This window comes from Oreochromis aureus, linkage group 3 (genome assembly GCF_013358895.1).
Source record: "Oreochromis aureus strain Israel breed Guangdong linkage group 3, ZZ_aureus, whole genome shotgun sequence".
NCBI lineage: Eukaryota > Metazoa > Chordata > Actinopteri > Cichliformes > Cichlidae > Oreochromis > Oreochromis aureus.
This window is the reverse complement of record NC_052944.1, coordinates 50,100,603-50,124,290: the sequence shown is the minus strand read 5'-3', so window position 1 is coordinate 50,124,290 and position 23,688 is coordinate 50,100,603. Positions and strand designations below refer to the sequence as shown.

General features: G+C 40.8%; 2 protein-coding genes across 3 annotated transcripts; both read left to right on the top strand.

Annotated features, from left to right (window-relative positions):
* Positions 1 to 1,488: 1,488 nt before the first annotated feature.
* On the top strand, positions 1,489 to 18,873 carry LOC120435924 (type-2 ice-structuring protein-like). Of its 2 annotated transcripts, XR_005610019.1 has the most exons (7): positions 6,640 to 6,661; positions 12,060 to 12,169; positions 12,259 to 12,378; positions 12,692 to 12,797; positions 15,791 to 15,917; positions 17,844 to 17,919; positions 18,073 to 18,873. XR_005610019.1 is itself a non-coding variant. In XM_039606118.1 (6 exons), exons 1-5 carry the CDS (start codon positions 1,537 to 1,539, stop codon positions 12,734 to 12,736), a joined length of 432 nt encoding a protein of 143 aa, XP_039462052.1. In that variant the 5' UTR covers positions 1,489 to 1,536; the 3' UTR covers positions 12,737 to 12,797; positions 12,932 to 13,122. The 2 variants fall into 2 exon arrangements, 1 of the variants encoding a protein (XP_039462052.1); XM_039606118.1 differs by lacking the exons at positions 15,791 to 15,917; positions 17,844 to 17,919; positions 18,073 to 18,873 and adding exons at positions 1,489 to 1,616; positions 12,932 to 13,122 and having other exon boundaries at positions 6,585 to 6,661.
* Positions 18,874 to 19,182: 309 nt separating this feature from the next.
* On the top strand, positions 19,183 to 21,970 carry LOC120433892 (type-2 ice-structuring protein-like). Its single transcript, XM_039600888.1, has 5 exons — positions 19,183 to 19,200; positions 19,315 to 19,419; positions 19,523 to 19,651; positions 20,775 to 20,883; positions 21,789 to 21,970. The coding sequence occupies exons 1-5, from the start codon at positions 19,183 to 19,185 to the stop codon at positions 21,854 to 21,856; spliced, it is 429 nt and encodes a 142-aa protein (XP_039456822.1). The 3' UTR covers positions 21,857 to 21,970.
* Positions 21,971 to 23,688: the final 1,718 nt, after the last annotated feature.

Below are 23,688 nucleotides of genomic sequence, written 5' to 3'. Positions count from 1 at the left end.
TTAACTTGTAGTTCTAAACTGGAAGATTATTGTGATATTGAAATATAAAAATAAAATTATATTCTATTATTTTTTCATCGCTCAAAATAAGCGTCACACTTGCGGAAGCTGATATTCCCGCCGAAACACCGTGCATTTATCGAGACTTTCAACCCCAGGTAGGCCAATTAAAGATATTCGGATCCACATTATGTCAGCAGCTGTTCTCCACCGTGAACTAAGTTAAAAACAAACACCGCTCCCGCCTCACAGATGACAGCTTACAGTCCTCCGCAAAGATAAAAATCACTTCGTACAGCCCCGATTTGCAGACGCTGTGCGCAGAGGTTCAGGAGCAGAAGTCCCATTGTAAACATATCACGGCATGTTTCCATGAACACGCTTTTCAGCATCTCTATATTGACCACTTTTCACACACAGTTGCTGTACACATACAGCCGGCTGTAGCTTTTCAGCTCACAGCCCAACACGTACCAACACAACAGCATAGATGGCACAGACGTTAAGGCGGCGAGGCGTGATTGCGGGTGCCGCTCAGGTGCGTCCGCCTCCCCTGCAGCGGCGCGGCACATTAACCAGGTAAAATACATATTTAGGCAGAATTTTGCAAATATCTGTTTTTCATCTTTCAGCAGCATAGTGCTTTTTTTCAATTATTTTTTAAAAGTCAGGTCAAGGCTCCAAAAGCCCAAAGGAGATATAAGGGTGGCGGCTCACAACAGTTTTTGTTTGCTACATGGATCATTTTAGTTCAGCTGGGTGTCTTTCCTTTGGTTATATTTCTTTAAGAGTTCAAAATGTGTTAATTACATAAATAAAATGTAATTTTCTCTGTAGCACTTCATGGATTTCTTAAGCAACACACCTTAGTTGTTCACACAAAGCATAAAGGTAAAAAACAATATATACAGTGTTATCTTTGTTTTAGATGTCAAAAAGTTTTTGCGGCTCCCAGTGTTTTCTTTTGTGAAGAAATCACGTCCAAATGGCTCTTTGGGTCTTAAAGGTTGCTGACCCCTGCACTAGACTGTACTTTAATGCTAAACAGTGTTCAATTCTATTAATAGAATAGAATAATGCAAATGTTGCTGCATTGCAACAGCATTTGCATTATTCTATTCTATTAATGAGGTAATTGCAGGTCACATTAAATTGAAAAAAAAAGAAGAAGAAGATATTTTTATAAATGTGTGCTCCAACCTTAGGCACTCAGGGAATGTTCCACTCTTTCCTGGACTATGGCCACTGTTTCCTGAACTATGGCCACTGTTTCCTGGACTATGGCCACTGTTTCCTGAACTATGGCCATTTCCAGATTTTTTATTCTTGTTTCAGATACAGTTTTTAAAAAAGGGAAAAAAAGTAGAACTTATCTTTCAGTTAGTGCTCACATGAAGAGAGAAACATTTTGTGGAGGATTATTGTTTCTTGATTTATAAAAATGTTTTGTTGGCTTTTGTTTAAATAACTGCTTCAGAAAATGCCTGATCTCTCTCTCTCTCTCTGAGTGGACATGGTGGATGGGTGGATCTGGGGATGCAGAATGACTCCATCACAGTTGTGGTCAGGTTGTCTGGGGTGTGGAGGATTTGTCTCGGTAACTGCTACCAGTTAAGGTCAGGAGCAGTTGACTCACCACTATATGCCATGAAGCTGGCTCCTATCCGGTTGTTCAGTGATGACGCGACGAATCCTACTTCCGGGCCTAAAGTAGTCTGCGTTTAATATGGCTTTTGTGTTGTTAACATGTTTAATGTTTTGTATTTTCTTCTATTTAATCTCAAAAAGCTCATAAAACAGTCAGTGATCACTGTTGACCTCCCTCGGCTTTTATTACTGCTAATCATTTATTTAAGCTCAGTTTTTAAAACCTTACGATGTAACTACAGCAGTATATGAATGACTAACCTCGTATTGTGGATGGATTATCTCACTTGTTCTCCTGGCTAAAGTTTAGTCCTTTTACAGCATCCTGCCATGCGATTACATTTGTTCCTGACCACCGAGAACACTCACGTTAACTTTTATCGAGTGGAAAAAAAGTTAGCTTGTTTATATTACGCTAACATAGCTGTGTCGCTAGCGGTCACGTAGCACATCATTATATACCAGCTAGCCAAACTTCAGTAACCCTACAAACGTCACTGCTGTTTAGTTTTCTGTCTTCATTTATGTTGGAAGTGATAGCAGAGCTGTACGTTTGAATTTGTTTCTAAACCCCTGCAGTTAGGACATGCTATATTGTATTTAGATAGAAGCTAGCGAGCTAACTTCCTGCTAACTTCTAACGCCGTTAAATGTCATAAATTCCATTTTTCATGGATGCCTGGATGTTAAACTCAATTGTTACACCTGGTAGAGCAGAACACTGATCATTTTATTAAAGATGAAAGACTTTAGACAGTTTTTCAACTCTCAGTAATGCCATGGTGATCATTAGATATATGGACCTGCAGCAGTTTAAGCCCAGACACGGCCAGTGACGTCAGACTGAACAACCGGATTCTCAGCTGCTCAGTGGAGTTTAGTTTAGCTGTGGAATAGCTAGTCAGGTATGAAAGTGCAAAGTGAGGCACCGTCAAGATACTGAACTCTAACTGGTGAATGCTAGATAGAAACCATAAGAAAAAAAAAAGATTTAAAAAAGAAAAAAAGCATAGAAAAAATGTGGTTGCACTCAAGGAGAATAAAAAAGTGCTATTTAACCCTTTAAAGCCAGTCGGAGCGGGCACGCTCAGTTTTGCGCAACTATTTTTAAATCCCTGTAGAACTGGAAACACGTAAGCTAGCGCAATAATTTTTTTTGCATATGAAACCAGAGGAGTTGTACTTACATCTTATGCCATCAGCTTGCCCTAGGCCACAGTTTCCTTCCACATATAGCTTTGCAAAAATTGCATAAAAAGCATTTGCAGCAACAAAAAACAGTTTCTGGGATGCTTAGAACTCAAATTGCACTGCTGGAAATAGTTTATTTTGATGCACATGCTGATTTTTGGGAGGAAAATTTGCATTATAACATTCATTTTTAGGTTTTCCTGCAGTATATACAAATTGGTGTAACTCAAAAATAAAACTATGAAGACACTCAAAATAAATTTCCTGTGGTTGGAAACTATTTTGTTCAGCTTTTTTGTGTTTACAGTTTTGAGGGATAAGCCTCTTAAATTTCCCTAACTAGAAATATATGTAAAAAAAAAAAAAAAAGATTTTTAATTTTTTTGTAGTTTATTGCACTTTTTTGCAATTTATGTAGTAATTATGCACTTAATGCATACATATTATTAAAATTTGGCATATAATGGTTGTATTGATGCACAGCAAATTAAAATGCTCCCAAAAATGGCACTACAGCATGTAAAAATATAAAGATAAGCTCTGGCGGACTTGGTTCTATGGTAGGTCTTAAAGGGTTAAAAACCAGTGTATTTCCAATGTTCATCAGAAATGAAGATGGCGTTGTCCAGGCATGCACAGCTCATGTCTGCTATTAAAATTATCCCTCTTGGTTGAATGTCTCCTCACTTAAAACATGTTCTCTCCTTTAAAAGACAGGTCTTAATGAGTCTCAAAGTGGATAACAGCTTGAACATTGCTTTTCAGTTTTGGATCAATAACTATTACTATACTTTTCACATAATATCTGAAAATACGAAATGCTGTGTTGCTGAGTGTGGAAAAATGATTAATCTGCTCTCTGGGATTTGATGAAAGTCCAATTGGGATAATCACGTGTCTTAAGAGCTTGCTTTACACATAAAAAAGGGGAGGGAGGGTGGGGCACAAAAACTGAATGACCAGCTTGTACAACTGGGGGGTCATATATAGATAAGAACTGGAAGGGGTGTGTTTGGAGGTGTGGTCCCGCTCCTGAAATTCAGATAATTTATCTCCAAGTACAGTTTGGAATCTGTATTTTATTTTCCATTTAATTTACAGCTCGTTCAGTTTGACATTGATGAAGTAATTGCAGGTCACATTTAATAACAAAACAAACAAACAACAAAAAAAACCCCCCAAAAACACTTAAGTTGTTTTTTATAAATGTGCATGCTTGCACCTAAAGCACTTAGGGAGAAACTGTGTTCCACTGTTTCCTGGACTATGGCCAATTCCAGTAACTTTCTCAGTAACTGCTACTAGTTAAGGTCAGGAGCAGTTGACTCACCACTATGCCATAAAGCTGGCTCCTATTCTTAGCTGCTCAGTGGAGTTTAGTTTGGCTGTGTTTGGCTTAGTCCACTTTTCCACTGTTCATCAGAAATGAAGCAGCCTACTGGAGAAGTAAGCGGCCCCCAGACATTAAGCTATTTTTAGAGTCTATATTCTGTTTTAGAGTCAATATGAAAAACACATGGACAGGAAACAGACAGTAATGAGGATGACGCTGTTGACTGAAAGAAAGAGTTGTCTTGTTACAATTCCTTCAGTCATAAAAGTAGCGTCATTGCTGGAATCTGTATTTATGGCTCTTTCTGTTGACATCGATGACGTAAATGCAGGTCACAGTTTAAAACCCAGGCACTCAGAGAGAAATTGTGTCCCACTGCTTCCTGGGCCACAGCAATTTCCACTCTGTGTTTGGAACCTGGAGAGGCCGTTCCATTTATTTGGAGAGCTGCTTCTTTCTTTCCTTCCTGGCTTCAGGTAAAGTCAAAATAAGAGTTGGATAAGCCATTTTGGTTATTTACTACTGAGCCCCGCAGGGGACATGGGAGAAAAAAAAATTTAAGACGGACTTTTGCGAGATCTCGCAAAACAAACTGGGGATCTCGCAAAAGTTTTGCGAGATCTCGCACAAGTTTTAGCCACATTCTTCGGAGGCCGCCAGCTCGAAGCCGACCGGGAGGTCGAGGCACGATGTGCCGGGAGAGCGGTGTTCCTCCCGGCTGTAGTAGGTCTCGACCTCCCGTTAGCTTCGAGATGGTGGGTGTCAGATCTCCGAAAACGTCGGAGCACTTTTGCAAATATGTGATGTCTTGTAAACCGAGCAGATATTTGACGTTTACACAGCTACATTCACGCCTCAAAATATCTTAAAAGTTTATTTTGTGACCCAGAAAGAGTAATATTACAACTAAGTAGCTGCCGCCATTGTTGGAATTCAACTTTTGTGAGATCTTGCAAAATTTTTGCGAGATCCCGAGTTTGTTTTGCGAAATCTCGCAAAAGTTTTGCGAGATCCCGAGTTAGTTTTGCGAGATCTCGCAAAAGTTTTGCGAGATCCCGAGTTTGTTTTGCGAGATCTCGCAAAACTTTTGCAAGATCCCGAGTTAGTTTTGCAAGATCTCACAAAAGTTCATCATAATTTTTCGCAAAAGTTCATCGTAATTTTTTTTTCTCCCGTGTCCCCTGCGGGGACATCAGCGTAAAACAGAAAACGATTTTGGCATTAAAATAATGTTACAAACATTGATTATCAATTTTATTTTAGGACGAATGTTCTGGGATAGTTTGAGAAATATTTTGGGGGAATTATTGCTTCTTTGATTTGTTATCTTTTCTTTAAATAGCCTTTTCAGTGAAAGCCCTCTCTCTCTCTCTGTCTCCCTTTCTGAGTGGACATGGTGGATGATTGAGTCTGGGAGTGTGACTGAGTAACTGCTTAAAACAAGCCTGCAAACACTGCTAACTGTAATTTCAAACTGGAGTTTCCAGTTGAACCTGTATTAAATCATAACAGCAGCGGCTTGACAGATTTTACAGTTTTAAATGTAATGCTAATGTTTTCAACAGTGTTCCTATAACTCTGATTGATTTGTCCAATCTGCTGGGCGTGTCTGCTATGTGTGCTGTGGTGTACATCAGGTTTCAGAATATCGCCCTGATAGACACTCTTTCTCACTTTTTCTTTGACTTGAAGAGAAGGAATGGCCAGAAAAGGACGAGTCATTTTTTGCTCTCCGACAATGGCCATTTTATCATTTTGCAGAAATACATAAATATGCTGCTGGTTTCCATAATGCCCTGTTCCAGTCAGAGTATGCAGGAAATACAGATATGTTGAGCTGTTTTCGCACCAGTCTGCTAAAAGTGTCACCACATACAACTGTATTGCTGGAGAGTGAAAGCTAGCAGTATGAACTGCTTACTGTTCTGCAGTTCCTTCACAATGGAAACATTTCAACCTCTTATGATCCAGCCTGATGGTTTTATGGAGGATCGATGGAAGAAAATCAATGTGTGGCACTGAAGACTGTTAAGATGTCTCACTCAGGTTTTTCTAGAAGATGGTTCTGAAAACACTCCCATATTGAAGTAAATGTAGCCGCTTTATTTCTTTTATGACAAGTACCGGTCCAAAGAGTCAAAATGATGTAATTTTTTTATATAATAGTAGACTATCAAATGCTGATAATAATACTGGTTTCAGTGTATTTTCACCTGAACAAAGCTTGTCCTTAACACACTATTCATTCAAGAAGAGTATGAAAAACAACATGCACGTCACTGCTGTTTTATTAATAGTTACAGGTTATATAAATGCGTAAAATTTAATAAACTGTATATAAGCGCTGGTCTTAATATGTTCTATACATGTTCTTAAATGTTATGATAGTAACTTTTTTTTCTGTTTTCCACAGAGACACTAACATCGCCATGAAGCTGCTGACTCTGTGTGCCCTTTTCTGTGCAATGATGGCTGTAACCACTGCTGGTGGTGAGTATGGCAGTATAATTTCCATTATATATATATGAGTGTAATTAAACATACAAATTAATAGTAAAATGTACATCTTATTTATGAGCGTTAAAGCAAATGGATTGATGCCCACAGGTGAGCTGCATTTTCCAGATTTTCAATAACTTATGTCACGCTTAACAGAAAAAAAAAACCTTACAAACCTTGAAGTGTCTGGCTGTTATATACTCAATACCTAAATCAATACCAGTTGGCCGTCCGACTGGGGTCTGGAATGTGGGGCCTCCCTGCTGCTGCGGAGTCGGGGCAGTCTGCTTCTCCCCACCGCAGGGAAAAGGGTAACACCACCTGGGTCTGGGTGCAGTTTCCCCCAGGGGCAAGGGTACCTAGACCCGGGGCTTAGAGTACGCTTGGGAGTGTGATTGTGTGTACAGTGTCTCTCTATGTCTGTCTCCACGTTGGGTGAGTGTTGAGTAATTGTATATGAGAGCATGAGGGTGGGAATAGATGTTTGTATCTGTGTGTGCCTGTTTGTCTGTGTCTATATGTCAGGTTGGGTATCAGACGCCACATCTCTAGGGACATCTCAGGCCCTCCAAGGTATGGAGGCCCATCTCCCCCCACCACTTCCCCTGCCGGTGGCAGACGCCCTCAGACATCGGTGCGTTGGTGGTTCTTTGTGTCTGGGGATGGGCGCCCAGGTACCCACCGGCTCACTCCTTGGCGGCTGCTTATCGGGGCCTGGAGCCCGGGGCTCGCTCGGGCCGCCGGGGATGGGGTGCCCTTGGCCTCTCGGCCCGGGGCTCGGTCACTCAGGCACAGCTGGCTGCCGGCGGAGCTCACGGGCACGTCACTGCAACCCCCGGCTTCTGCTCGCGGCTGCTGAGTGACCCCTCATCTGGGACTCTCCTCAGCTCTTTCTGGGATAGCGCGGCTGCCCTCTGTTGGTCTTCCTTGGTCTCTTGTGTTCTGGGGCCTCTGGATGTCTGGAGTTTTGATCTCCTCCATACCTGCTTCATGCCCTGGAGGACGGGCAGTGGCCCCCACACCCTCTAGCAGATCATTACATGAAGGAACTTTTTAAAACAAGCGCGTTCATGCTCACAGGTGCACACACGGGTGATCACACACACAAACTACACCCTTTTTGGCTCCTACCTCAAAGCACACTGTGCGCTGTCGATCTCACGTGCTGCACAATAATGTTTAATATTTAGTGTTTACTGTCATATTCCCATATATCATTGTGATGTTGTTTATTACTCTCGTTTTCTTCTGCTTGCTTTCTTTTTTCTTTCTCAACAGGTGATCCAGGTGATCGATATATGTATTTTTTGTCTGCTTATTCTGTTGGTTTTGGTTTTGCCCTTTTCCCCGTCCCTCTTCTCAGCTGTTTTCTTTCCTCTTTCTTTCTCCCTTTCTTTCCACCAGTCAAGTCTGTCCCGTATTCAGCAAGTGAAAATAAAATAAACAATAAAAGGTGAATCAAATGGACCATTACGGCAAGGCTGTGTTAGGAGGCCTGGGTCGTTGACCCAGGGTTTTTGAGTTTGTTATATTATTTATAATTTCTAGTCTTTGGTTTCTTTGAGTTCTGTCTTATGGTTTTCTGTCTGTGATTCTGAGTTGCTGTCTCCCCTGTTTGCTGTATCCCCACGTCCAGTCAGTGTCTGTGTCTGTAAGTTCAGTCTGTGTTGTGTTTCCTGTTTTACTTTGAAGGTCTCTGTCTTTTCTCAGTGTGTTCAGTTTACGCTTCTTTGTCTCGTTAGTCCTGGTTTGCCCCAGCTGTGTTTCCCTCCTGTTGCCCATTCCCTGATTACTCCCTCTGCGTATTTAAGCCCTGTGTTTTCCTGTGCTCTCTGTCGCGTTCTACCGTTTACTTAGCTGTGTGTTCTGTTAGTCCTCTGGTTTAAGTTTATTTTGATTTTTTCCAGTCATGTTATGTTACCCTTTTGAGTTCAGTATTAAAGCTGTTTTGAGTTCACCTTTGGTCTCCGGAGTCTGCACCTTGGGTCCTATTCCTGTCTGCACACAGCCTGTACCTAACAGAAGAACGCGACCATACTATGGACCCAGCAGACTCCGTTTGGTATCGGCGACCCGCAGTTTCTGCCTTCCTCAAGGAGAGCGTGAGGCAGGAGGCTAAGCATGCCCAGGAGCTCCAGTCACCCTTCTATGGGTCTCGTTTGGCTTTTGGAGGGCCCCGCAGCCTCCAAACTGCCATGGCCACGGCCGAGCCGGCGCCTATGCCTCGGGCGATCAGATTGAGCACGTGCTCATTCTCTCCAGTCGCTACACCTCCGCCTCCACCCCTGGATTACCAGTCCGACAAGAAGGTTAAGCGGCGGAGGAAGAGGGATTACGTGACGCCGGACGTTAGACTCACTCCGCTGCAATCCTTCGCTCTGTTTTTGGGTCTGCCACGTTCTGAGCTTCACAAACTCTCTGCTTCCTCGTCGCAGCCCGGTCTTTTGGAGGGTTCGCAGCCCAGTTTGCCACCTCCCACTTCCCGGAGAAAGCGACGTTCACGCAGTCGCCACTCTGTCTCTGCTGAGCCACTCCCGTGGTGAGTTATAATGACTGTTTTCATTCTGCTCCCTCTAAGCTGGAAAAAGACAATCATATGAACACTGCTAAAACTGAGACCGTTAAGACTATTACACATGGTGGTGGTAGGAAGCTAAAAACATTTTAGAGGATTCTGTGTTTTCTGACCCTGCTCCTTCGCCCAGTTGTGTTCCTGCTCCCAGGGCGGCTCGGGCCCAGCATTCCCCTGCACCTGTTTCAGTGCTTCAGGTGAGGGAGGCTGAGGTCCAGCTGGTCCCTGCTCCGGTGCCTGTCGCGGCACCCGCACCTTCTCCTCGGGTGGGAGAGGCGGTATCCGGCAGGTACCTGCACCTGTTTCTGACCTCGCTGGAGGCTCAGGTGAGCCCGTCCAGCGATTTTCTTCAGGTTCTGGAGGCTCAGGGGAACTAGCTCAGCTTACTGCTAATCCACCACCTAACCCACCATTATTACCATCGTTACAACAGTCAATAGAACTTAAACTTCTATCCATAGCTCGAACATTAGCTCACCTATCGGCTCAGTCACCTGCTCAGTTCTCACCTCAGTCGTTTACTCAGCCGTTTATTCCCGCTGGAGGGTCCGAGGGACCGCTCCAGCCTTTGTTCGTCTCCGCTGGAGGGTCTGAGGGGTCCGTCCAGCCTTCTGTTCCCGCTGGGGGTTCTGGAGAACCGCGCCAGCCTTTGTTTGCCTCCGCTGGAGGGTCCGAGGGGCCCGTCCAGCCTTCTGTTCCCGCTGGAGGGTCCGAGGGGCCCGTCCAGCCTTCTGTTTCCGCTGGAGGGTCCGAAGGGCCCGTCCAGCCTTCATCGCCACCACCTGCGGCTCCCACGCCGTCGCCTGCAGTGCCACCACCTGCGGCTCCCACGCCGTCGCCTGCAGTGCCACCACCTGCGGCTCCCACGCCGTCGCCTGCAGTGCCACCACCTGCGGCTCCCACGCCGTCACCTGCAGTGCCATCACCTGCGGCTCCCACGCCGTCACCTTGTCCAGCTACGGCTTCGGCTTCGTCCTCGCCTGGTCCAGCTACGGCTTCAGCTCCGCCGTCGTCTGGTCCAGCTTCAGCGTCGCCTGCAGCGTCACCCTCGCCCGGTCCGGCCTCCGAAGCCGCCGCCGCCCAGTCCGGCCTCCGAGTCTTCGCCCGCCCGGTCCGGCCTCCGAGTCTTCGCCTTCGCCCGGTCCGGCCTCCGAGTCTTCGCCTTCGCCCGGTCTGGCCTCGGCCACAGCTTCGCTTGGTCCTGCCTCGGCCACGCCGACGTCCGGACCACATCCTGCGCCTCTACAGCGCCGGCCTCCTTCCAGGCCTCTGATTACACGTCCTGGGCCTGCTCGTCCTGCTCGGCCTGTCCGGCCTGCTCGTCCTGCTCGTCCTGTCCGGCCTGCTCGTCCTGCTCGTCCTGCCCGGCCTGCTCGTCCTGCACATCCTGTCCGGCCTGCTCGTCCTTTCTGGCCGCTTTCCAAGCCGATGATTGGGCGTCCTCGCCGTCGTGGACGGCCTCCTGACCTGCTCCGTCGCCGCCGGTGCCTCCCGCCCGGCCGGCCTCCTGAACTTTTTTCTGGACTCTTGGGTCGTCGTCCTCCGGGCCGGCCCCCTGAACTTTGTGTGAATTGTTTTTCCTGGCCGCCTGTGTGTTTTGTTATGTTGCTTTCTGGGCTCCGTTGTTTGTGCTTTTTTTTGTTTCTGGCTCCTTGTTTGGTTTGTTTCGAGCCCTCCATCCTGTTTCCCCCACCGCCCGCCCTGGTTGGGTTGTTTTTCGTTTTTGGTGATTCTGGTTTGGGCTGTCTGGAAGCCAGCCCTTAAGGGGGGGGTACTGTTAGGAGGCCTGGGTCGTTGACCCAGGGTTTTTGAGTTTGTTATATTATTTATAATTTCTAGTCTTTGGTTTCTTTGAGTTCTGTCTTATGGTTTTCTGTCTGTGATTCTGAGTTGCTGTCTCCCCTGTTTGCTGTATCCCCACGTCCAGTCAGTGTCTGTGTCTGTAAGTTCAGTCTGTGTTGTGTTTCCTGTTTTACTTTGAAGGTCTCTGTCTTTTCTCAGTGTGTTCAGTTTACGCTTCTTTGTCTCGTTAGTCCTGGTTTGCCCCAGCTGTGTTTCCCTCCTGTTGCCCATTCCCTGATTACTCCCTCTGCGTATTTAAGCCCTGTGTTTTCCTGTGCTCTCTGTCGCGTTCTACCGTTTACTTAGCTGTGTGTTCTGTTAGTCCTCTGGTTTAAGTTTATTTTGATTTTTTCCAGTCATGTTATGTTACCCCTTTTTGAGTTCAGTATTAAAGCTGTTTTGAGTTCACCTTTGGTCTCCGGAGTCTGCACCTTGGGTCCTATTCCTGTCTGCACACAGCCTGTACCTAACAGGCTGGGATGGTCCATTTGGTAAAGTAAATCCGTTGGGCATCTTTCTTCGCCTTTAGACAATAATTCTGATGGCAAAAGAACCAAACGGGACAGGTTAAAAAAAAAAGAGAAAAAAAAAAAATACCTAAATCATTGGCTTCCACTTTTAATTGACCTTCTTTCCTGATTATGGTTGTTTGTTAAATCATATATATTATTTTTCCAAGATAACAGATACGATATATAAGTTACCATTGTTACAAGTAATTATAATGTCTTAATAAATGCAAAGCTTAAAGTTACATATATCATATATCTATACCAATCTATAAATGTGAAGGAAAGACAACGCCCTGCACTTCATACACATAACTGCACCTGAACACCACCAATGCTTTAACTAATGTTTATATGTCCAATATTACTTGTATGACTTGTCAGTTATTGGATATATAATAATTAAAAGTAATACAAAATAAAATATGAAGCAGAGACACATGTACAACTGTTGATTTGTTCACAGGCGAGAGTCACCTGTTCAATTGGTGCATTTATTGTCCTGATGGTTGGACTCAAGTCGGTAGTCGCTGCTTTATCTACAATCAAAACCCCATGAGTTGGGATTCTGCTAAGGTAATTTTATTTTACTTTTATCATCTTTAACACCTGATTGAACCACTCATTGTTTTAAAAAACCTCTGCTTTGTCCCTCTTCATTGAAGAGACACTGCTGGGAGTTGGGGGCAAACCTTGCATCAGTGCACACTTATTGGGAGCACCAAAGGATTATTCAACTGTTTGGCAACTGGCCAGCTTGGATTGGAGGCAGCAAAGGACCCAAGGTATTTTGTCAAAAGAAAATGTTAATTCCCACCTGCAGTGAAACCTGAGGCAGGGGAGAGAAGCTAAAAGATCAGGCATTAATGATAACCAGTGTTGGGCAAGTTACTTTGAAACAGTAATTAATTATAGTTACTAGTTACTTCTTCAAAAAAGTAGTTTAGCTAGTAACTGAGTAATAAGATTGTAAAAGTAATTCATTACTTGAAAACTTAACTATAATTAATTACTTTTTCAAAGTAACTTGCCCAACACCGGTTAGGATAACACTTAGGTCTGTCTGAACTACTTTTTTCAATTTTTTTCTTCTACAAGGGTAATTGGTGGTGGAATGATGGGACCAGTTTCTCCTTTTCATAATGGTGCTGGGGAGAGCCAAGCAATGGTTACTATGAGAACTGTCTGCAGATGAGTTCTCGAGGTAATTTAGAACAATTATCAATGCTTAATGTGTATGATTGGTTGAAGTGATCAAATATACAAGCCATAAAGGCTGGTTCTTTAGGTTTTTCATTTGAGTAACATTTGAATGATTTCTGCTCTTGATTCTTTCAGTTTCAAATTGTTGGCGTGACACATGGTGTGAAAAACATCTGCCATCTCTCTGTGCCAAGAATATCTTGGTAGCATGCTATGACAATTTCACCTTTTCTTTTTCTCTACATAATAATACAACAATACAAAGAAACTTGTCTATAGTTTATTGTGCATGTGCCCATCTTTGAGCACAGAAATTACAAATTGAAGCCCAACATTCTTAATAAAACCTAATAAAAATCTAATGATTTATTGATGATTCTACAAGGTTTGAGCCTGGATTAATTATTATTCTCAGTTTCTTTCTGGCCCCATTCCTTCAGCTGTAATTATTCAATCTTTTTCTTGCATTTTTATCATTTCTATATTGATAACATTCAGCTATATGTGTATTTTAAGGTAGACCAATTTGACAGGTTGTCCACCCTGTTTATCCCAGATTAGTTACTGACACTCCAGTAATGGCCTACAGTAAGACTGAGGCTAGGATTATAGCTCCCTCTGATGTTAATTCAGGAATCAGTCAAGCCATGCGCGCATATAACATAGATCTCATGTACATGTTTCTTTTATTTAAGCAACACTTATTAATTGTGAGCTGTCTCCTCTTCTGCACTACAGAAGTTGTTCATGCATTTGTGTTATTGCACCTAGATTATTATACTACCTCATTTATTAGCTCAGATAAGTTTTTTTGTGAGTGGAGACTGGGGGACAGAGGCTTTCAGTCCGGAAAAGTTTACCACTGCAGCTTAAATCAAAAAAATGGTTTTCTTGCATAAGAACCAACTATTTGCCTTTTTCTTAAGCTTCCTGCAGAATCTGCTACTCTTCTTGTGAGCAAAGAACATGTGCTGCATTGATGTTCTTATGACTTCTGAGCTTGCCAGTTTTCAGTGATTCTCATCACAACTAAAATGAGGGCAAACAGTCCAGCAACCACAGCATGTTTCAAGATGTGCTCCATGAGTAAAGACCTTGTGCAAATGTCATGACTTGCTTGTTTTGCACAGCATTTGAGCATTTGCAAAAGCGCACAAAATTGTATTGCACATGTAGTAGTAGTAATAATAATAATAATAATAATAATAATAATAATAATAATAATAATAATAATAATAATAATAATAATAATAATAATAACAACAACAACTACACTAATTACAAAGTAAAAAGGACTAGATGTTATAGTCCCGATAAGGGACTATAACATCTAGTCCTTTTTACTGAATTACAAAGTACTTCACAGTTCAAATAAAAGCAACACATTGAAGATGAGTATACACGATAAAAACATACAAAACAAATAAACAGACATGTACGTAGTCAGCTATACCATCAGACATTCATTTCAACATACACACATACACTCATCTCTCTCAGATCCAGTTCTGATGTTTTTCTTCTTCAGTCTCTTTAAGGTGCGGCTGGCAGGCTAAAGTTTCCCTTAAAAATATCTTTTTGACACACACTCAAGCACGTTACACTCCAAAAATATTCCCACTGTGAACATGAGGTAGGGGAAAAAATTAGCACTCACAAGGTGCCATAATAAATAAAAACAAATTTTAAACATAAAATGATATGTTAAGATGAATAATAAGAAGTAAGTAAATATATAATAAACTCAAATATGTAAAATTAGAATATTTGTGTATATAGTTATTTCAATATGAGTAATATTGCAAAAACTAATATGCAACATAAATTTATATAATTACTTTTCAGTGGATTTAAACTATCAGCTTTTATTTTGATACTGAGTGTTTGTTATATTTATTTAAATTAATGAACCATATTCTTAATCTTGAATTCAGCTCTGTGATTACAAATGGTAAATGGCCTGCATTTGTATAGCGCTTTACTCAGTCCCTAAGGACCCCAAAGCGCTTTACACTACATTCAGTCATTCACACACACTGGCAACAGCAAGCTACATTGTAGCCACAGCCACCCTGGGGCGCACTGACAGAGGCGAGGCTGTCGGACACTGGCGCCACCGGGCCCTCTGACCACCACCAGTAGGCAAACATGGGGTTAGTATCTTGCCCAAGGATATTTGGCATGCAGCCAGGAGGCAGCCTGGGATCAAACCACCAACCCTCTGATTAGTGACTGACCTGCACTGCCACCTGAGCTACAGCCACCACTTCTTGGTGGAAAAATAGTCTCACAAATGTCCTCATCAGTAGTGTGTTACTGTCTGTCTCCACCTTGTGGACATTTTGACACTTTCCGCTTGTTTCAATGCAAACTGAACACTTTATATAATGTAATTAATATAATTATAATCTTGGTTCAGAATGTTTATGGAAATTACCTTCTTTATGGATGTTAACACCTGGATATGGAGCAGATATTGTTACAGCAGTGTAATGTTGTGCTGTTTGTTTAAGAGCCTGTTGTTATGGAATCAAATGGAAAACAGACATCTACATGAGCTCCATCACATTCTTGAACAGTGGGGTTGGTCAACTAAACAACAATAATGTAAAGTGAAAAAAGTCTCAATCACAGAGACATGGTCAATCAGAGGTAGACAAAAAAATATGAGCAATGTTAAGCTGGGTACCCGTAATATGAATCAAGCCAGAGATGTTTCAAAATGAGCCTTTTTTTTTTAGCCTGGTGGATCTTGACAAACTAAATTTCATCCAAAAGACACACAGCATAATGCTGCTGACTGGAAGAGGGAGTTTCCTAGTGTCATCGCTGGAATCTGAATTTTATGAATTTTATTTTCCAGTGCTTTCTCTCTTCTTTCTGTTGACACCGATTAAATGATTCCAGATCACATTTCAAAAATCAGGGCTGTAAATGCTTTTATTTCTGTTTTGATCCAAGTGTTGATGAGAAGTGTATGCTCTGTCCTCACAGAGTGAAGTTTTGTTCCACTGTTTCCTGGACTGAAGCTCATTCTAGTCTGCGTGTGGATCATTGCAGAGGCTGCTCCATTGGAGGGTGTTTTTATCTACAGACGGTCATTCTGGGTCTCGTGTCACAGGTCAGTCTCAAACCAGAGTCAAATTTTAACTATTGAAATTCTGGGTCAAACTAAGCTGCCTGCTTACATCAGCAGAAAATAGAAAATAGAGCATTAATTGCATTATGATGTTAAAATAATGTTGATCAGGATGATCAGAACTCTCATAAACATTGATTATCAATATTACTGTATGGTAAATAATCTGGAAAAATGTAAGAATATGTGGTATTAAAATCTTATCCTGTGTTTTGTATTAAAAAAAGAAAAAACAGGGAGAACTTATCTTAGGGTTAGTGCTCACACTCACTTCAATTTTGTTAAATAACTGCTTCAGTGGTGCCTGATCTCTCTCTCTCTCAGTCGACATGGTGGATGAGTGATTTTGAGAGTGTGAACTGTCTGAAATGTTTCTCTCTCTCATTTTTTTGATCAAATTTTGATTGTTTTTAGACAAACATAAATGTATAATCCATAATGTTAATGAGTAAAAAAAACATTTATCCAATTAACCAAAAACCAAGACAAGGAGAGCTACAACGATCAGAGAGAAGGAGAGAAAAAAATCCAAAAGAAAAATCTGGCCCAGAAGAAGACACGAAAGAGGAGACATGAAAGGACAGAGAGCAAGACATAAGGCAGTTAACCACGTCCTTTGATCACGTATCCTACGAGGGGTGCTTTGGGAGTGTGGGATCTCTCACCTGGTGCTATGAGTGACTCTTTCCCTGTACAACTATTGTGAGGGCTTGGTCTGAATTGTCAGCAATAAGTCAGACTAGATCCCTGTGGGTGTTGGATTCTGCCAGGGTTGCCATTTGTCTCCAACTCTCTTCCTAGTTTTTATGAACAGAATTTCTAGGTGCAGCCTAGTAGCCGGAGGCTTCCACTATGGTAGCCTCAGAATCTTATCTCTGCTTTTTGCAGATGAAGTGGTTCTGTTGGGTTTATCAGCTGATAGCCTACAACTCACAGTGAAGCGATTCACAGCCAAGTATGAAGTGGGAGAAATGAGAATCAGGACCTCCAAGTCTGAGGCCAGTGTCCTCAACCAGAAAAGGCTGGCGTGTTTGCTCTGGGTCACTGATGTGTTGTTGCTCCAAGTGGAGGTGTTTAAGTATCTTGGGGTTTTGTTCATGAGTACAGGAAGAAGGAAATAGGGGACTGATGGATGGATTAGGGCCACCACTGCAGTGATGTGAACACATCACTGCTATGCAGGTATGTTGTTTAGGCCCAGACAGTTTGAAGTCCACACTTTTAACACATAAACGGACACTCAGGCTTGTCTTGGGTTGACATATATAGCATCTTGTTGCTATGTCATCTTAAATTGGTCATGTGATTGGTTTAACACGACTACTTTTCTTTCTCAGCCAATCAGCAGCACTTGTGCGATTGTTTTGCCCCGCTAGCTCCTGCGTTTTCTTGTTAGTAAAGGTAACGGCGTTGTAAGGATAGAAATAAGAATTAGTTAGATTACTAGTTACTGAAAAAAGTAATGGCATTACTTATAATGATGTTATTCCCATCACTGCTCTTTTCCTACAAGACACTGTTAATTGTTCTGTATTTGTCCTCATGAAACCTCTATTGAGGTTCAGTCAGTGTGTGAAATTAAGCAGGAAAATTGGAAAAAAGTAGGAAATCCAATTAGGTATAAGACAGTTATTTTTGTTTAGATTTGGAAAGAAATGTGATGAAGACATGAAAAATAAAGGTGTTAGTTTTTTCAGTGTTACATTCTGGTTATGCAAATATGTAAATCTAATAATCCTTACCTAAACACTGGTCTGAGAGCAGTTCAGCACATCCACACTTGATGCTTGAAGTTACGGGCTGATAGTGAATAGAAATAGGAGAAGATAGTCTAAAAAAGGTCTGCAACAAACTTTCCTTCTTTCTTTAATGAATTGTTATTCACTTTTGGTTTTCTGGTTACTACAGATACTAAACATCACCATGAAGAAGCTGACTGCATCTGCAATTTTCTGTGCTATAATAGCTCTGACCATGGCTGCTGGTGAGTATTGCAATATAATGTCCATCATGTAGATCAGTGTCATTAAACATACAAATGAATAGTGCAATGTACACTTTGCTTATGAATATCATATACAGAAAACAGATGATCACAGACAATATTTTTTAACTTCTCTGGGTCTTCAATGTGCAGAGACCAAAGATGGGGCAGAGGAATCTTTGGCACCAGGTAAGTGACATTTTGTACATACACCAAAATTGAGAGAAACACCACCTCAATGTTTGTACTGTAGTGTCTCTTCCACAGCATGTTTTTGTCCTTTCTGCCTCCCCTCATCCCTAATCAGTTGTGGCAGATGTCTACCCCTCCCTGAGCTTGTTTCTGCCAGAGCGTTCTTCTCATCAAAAGGGAGTTTTACCTTCGCACTATCGCCAGGTGCTTGCTCAAATGGGGTCATTTGGTTTTCTCTGTGTTATTGTAGGGTATTACAATATATAGCACCTTGATGGAGCTGTCCCAGTGTTATATAAATAAAACTGAATTGAACTGAGCTGAATTCTAATATAAATGGTGTATTCAAGGATCTGGATATTTTAAAGGTGATACTTGAATCACAAGTTGATCAGGCCTTGCCATCAGGGTCCTTCAGCTTTGTTTAACCTTCCTGCTTGTCTTCCTGTTGTAATTTACCTTCTTCCCTGATATTGTTTGTTTGTGAAATCACTTTGTATTTTTTCAAGACAACTGAGAAGTTAATATTGTTATAATTAGAATAATGTCATAATAATTACAGAGCTTACAGTTGCATGCATAGAACTAAAATCTATAACGCTGAGAAAGCCAGAATGCCCTACATTTTGTATGCATACGTGCAGCTGTAAACTGTCAATCACTTAACTAATGTTTCATTGTGAAATTGTTACTTGTACAACTTTAGTTATTGTTTCAGTTCAGTTAATGGACAAAGACAAAGAGACTCAATAAAAGTTTCTACACAGCATTCCTACCTCTAGTCCTACCTCTTACTCAATATGCACTACAACCGATCACATTGCACCTTAAATTGAAGTCATAACTTGCTCCTTACATTCCACCCACTCATTTATATAGCATATATAACTTGTACGTGTCTGTGTAGATACTTACATTATTACACACATTCGCTGTGTAGGCACCTCTTAAACTTTAAGTCAATTTTCTTTATTGTCTCTCTTGTTTTTTTTTTCCTTTTCCTTTTTCTTCTCTTATTCTAAAAGAGTTTTTGTGTAAAAATTTGCATGCTGCTAACAGAGAGATGCCAAAATGTGTTTCATTGTTCTTGTAACAGTGACAATAAAGACACATTCTATTCTATTTATATGATGATTAAAAATAACATAAAATAAGATATTATCCAAAGAAACATGTAGAGCTATTCATTTACTCCCAGCCAAGAGTCACATCGTCAAGAGGGCCACTGATTGTCCCGATGGTTGGACTTTGATTAGTGGTCGCTGCTTTCGCTACGTTCCAGCAGTTATGAACTGGGCTAATGCTGAGGTAACTTTCCTTTGTTTGTATTGTATTTAACACCTGGCTAAACCACATCATTTTAACTGTTACTTGTTACTTTGAAAACCTCTGCTCTCTGTCTCTATTGAAGATAAACTGCTTGTACATGGGGGCACACCTTGCATCAGTGCACAGTTGGTGGGAGTACCATCAGATTCAGAGGCTGACTGCCCCTTATGGCTACAGAGAAGCTTGGCTTGGAGGAACTGATGCAGCCTATGTAATTTGTTTATCATTACATACTATTTCTAAGGTGTCTGTTGAATTCATTCAGGCTCTCTACTGCATAGTGAAAAGAAACTTTTAATTTACACTTGCAGGAACCTCTGTCTAATGATATTAGATATCTCTTTCATGTTCATAACTATATTGCCAAAAGTATTCACTCACCCATCCAAATCATTGAATTCAGGTTTTATAATCACTTCAATGGGCACAGGTGTACAAAATGAAGCACTTAGGCATGCAGACTGCTTCCACAAACGTTTGTGAAAGAACAGATCACTCTCGGGAGCTCAGCAAATTCCAGCATTAAGCCGTGATAAAATGCCACATGTCCAACAAGTTCAGTCATGAAATTTCCAAGCTACTAAATATTCCAGTCAGCTGTTAGTGGTATTGTAAAAAAATGGAAGCGATTTAGAACCAGAACAAATCGGCCATGTAAAATCACAGAGTGGATTCAGTGTGCAAGTGACTGATTTTCTGCAGAGCCACTGGCTACAAACCTTCAACCTTCATGTGACCTTACGATAGCTCAAGAAAAATGTGTAGAAAAATGTATGAAATGAAAACTCTTAAAAATGTAGTGTCTAACCAGATGCTTTATATTGGCATGGCATTATCTTTGTCTCCAGTAACACTCGGTGGAAACTTGGAGTGGTTTTTGACCACGATGTCTCAATGCACATGAAGCATATTTATATATGACAGCTTTCTTCCATTTGCAAAATATCTCTATAAAATTAGAAACAAACAGAGTGATGCTCTAAAAGGAATTCAAGCATTCATTACCCCCAAAAGTTGATTATGTTCATCTGGATGTAGCGTACATTTTGTCACTCATCCAAGTAACTTCTGCAGTGATTCAAAGCACAATATTTAAAATGAGCTCTTAATGTGTGTGTCTGTATTGGGTTCATCAATCCATGACCAATTCTGGACATGCAAACTATATCCATTTGGACATTCAACCATGACCTAACTTGGGCCTCAATACTAAGTGAAATCTGCCAGTTAGTTACATGGAAAGTTATGTACTTGTACTGAAGTCAGCTGATCTGAGAAGACTACGCTTCACATTTTGACGTGTCTACATAATGCAATTAATTTCTGTCTTCTAGGAGGGTGTTTGGTTCTGGAGTGATGGGAGCCGTTTCGACTACAGACGCTGGTGCAGTGGAGAGCCAAATAATATGTTCTTTCAGCATTGTCTTCAGATGAATTATAGAGGTGATTCAAAGCACAATATTTAAAATGAGTTATTAATAAGTGAATGAGAGATTAAAGGTACAAGCCATAAAGCATGTTAACTCACGTGCAGATCTTGTCTGCATTGGATTAATCTGGACATGCATACTACGTCCATTTGGACGTCCAAACATGACCTAACTTGGACGTCAATACAATGTTCACCATTTGAACTTTGGACTAGGTCATTTATTTTTACATCTATGACAGATGGAGGAAATTTATATGATTAATAAATGGAATATTTTTTATTTACTAATATCAGTATTTCTTTTTTTTTTCTTTTTTTTTTACAAATGTCACCATTCAACATTTCTGTTATCAACACATGTGCATGTGGTTTATTTATTAACAAACACTATTTATTATGTGTTTGCCTATTTATTCAGTAAATATGTATGCGGGGGGGTTATTTTCCATTTTTCCATTTAATAATTTATTGATTTATTTCAGTTAATCAAGTTATTTGTTTGTAACCAGGTTAAAGCTGTCATTTATGTGATGAAATAGTAAACACATTTAAATCCATTTAAATAACAATGCTAACTATTGAGTAAAAAATTTGGAATTCCTTTTAAAAGGAAAAGGAATGTTGTCCTTTAAAAAAAACTTTAAATGAATATATCCATTATGTATGATTTATTTTTACAAGTATCCTGTTTAACTGGGAAGAGCTTTATTAAAGGAAGTGAATGGTTGTGATCGAAGGCAGGACTGAGAGAAGTTGCAACAGAAAGTATGAGATGTTTGTGCAAGTATATATGTATGAACTGGTCTATCTGCTCAACAGTCTTTGTTGATACTCACTGGCGTCACTTTGCAGAGTGGGTAGGGTTTAGGTTTTCATTTTTGTAACATTTACTTATTTTTACTTTTGAATCTTGCAGGTCCCAAGTGCTGGGATGATCTGTGGTGCTCCTATCATCGGCCATCTATCTGCGCTATGGAAATCTGATGAATCTTTGACTGAGACTTTAGCAGTAAATTCCTGCACTTATGTGTGATACAGTTTGTGTGTTGTTGTCTCTTACATTATTTTATTTTGAAGTATAATATGTTCTTCTTTGTACCACCCAAGTAAAACAACAAAATGACCAGTCAACACAAGCTGGGCTACCTTAAAGATCTTAAATTTCTCTTGTTTGCTCACATCTCTTTCTTGCAACATTAGTTTTAAGCAAGCATGTCTCTGTCTCATGTATTAGTTTAATTGTCTGGTCCAATAAACCAGTTTATTTAATACATTCATGAGACATTCAGTTAACTTAAATAAAAGTGCTAAGATTGTTTATACAAATTTGTGTTTCCCCCTTGTTTGTATGTAATGCCACGGTAAGTGGGTGTTAGGTTTATATAGTGGATTGTCATTTATGCTTAGAAATATCTACTCATATATGCTTAGAGTTTTATAATTAGTTGTAGGGTTTGATCCTTAATAGTCTGCAAACTTTGTGTGCATTCCAGAGCACTCTGGGAGCATGGGAGAGGTCGTACCTTCTCTTATTGTTTTGTGGTAGGATAAACGTATCTATGTCTGTTTTAGGCTAAGTGCCTTTTGTTTAGATGAACTGCTGGACTTCCAGGCCAGCAGGTTTAGGTAAGTCATTTATGGGGTCACACTCTGACCCCCCCCCCACACACACACACAAACACACACACACATATACTTACACAACGCACAGGCAAGGTACTCTTTGTGTGTATGTATACGTCATATGTTAATGAACCTATGTATATTCATGTAACCACAATAAAAGAGCAGTGTTACGGGGGAGCGGACGAGAGCAACTGGGGTCAAGCGAAGGAACGGCGCTTGTCCGGTTCTCTCCCGTGCACGTGAAACATAAAGAACTTTGCCTACTTGTGTCTTGCTTTGCTGTGTAATTAAATTGTCTTCAACGTTCCAGCGAATAGGGTTAAGCTACAAACCTATCAGTGGGCATGTGATGAAAATTTGATCTACTTTTTTTTAACCCCTTTCTGACTCTCTACCAACATTATTCCTAAATACAGCACTCATGTCTCTTTGTATACAGTTAAAGATGAAACAACAAAAAATTGTCAACACATAATCCAATATGTAGAAACTTATCTGTAGCTGGGCCCATCTCTGAAAGCACAGAAATTACAAATTCAAGCCCAATCTCCTTCATAGAGAGGATAACAAAACATGACAGTAATCTAACTATTTTAAGCAAACTTTGGAGTGTACATAACAGTATTTGGCAAGGCAAAGAGAAAGGCGAGATATGTGGTTTGAACCAAGTGCTGTTGACATCAGAACAATGGAAGAAAGGGGACTGACACCACCACCTGGGGTATTTCAACCCAGGAAATATGACCTTTAATAAGTACAGTTGTACCAATCATAAAACTATGCAGGATTATTGGTAAGGTAGAAATATATTAAATTAATTTGTTATATTTTTTAAAAATGTGCCTAGAGCTGTAACAAAAAAAGGTTAAACGATTAACCTTTAAACGTAAAATTAACAGCGTTCAGTTAAAAACTTTTCATTTCCATATAGTACTAAAAAGAAGGGTCACAACAATAATTGTATAATGATTAAAAAGCAACCCAGGTAGTTAATAAATTAATAAAATTAAAGGGCCAATGTGTGGAGTGAGCCCCAGGTTTTTATCCTTTAATATTCTTTATATTGTTGAGCCTTTAAAGAATTAAATGTGAGGGTTGAAACTGACAGGTTAATTTTATTTTTCTCTTCTTTGCCACAATACCACAATCTGGACACTAAATATCACCATTGTTTACATCACTAACACTGG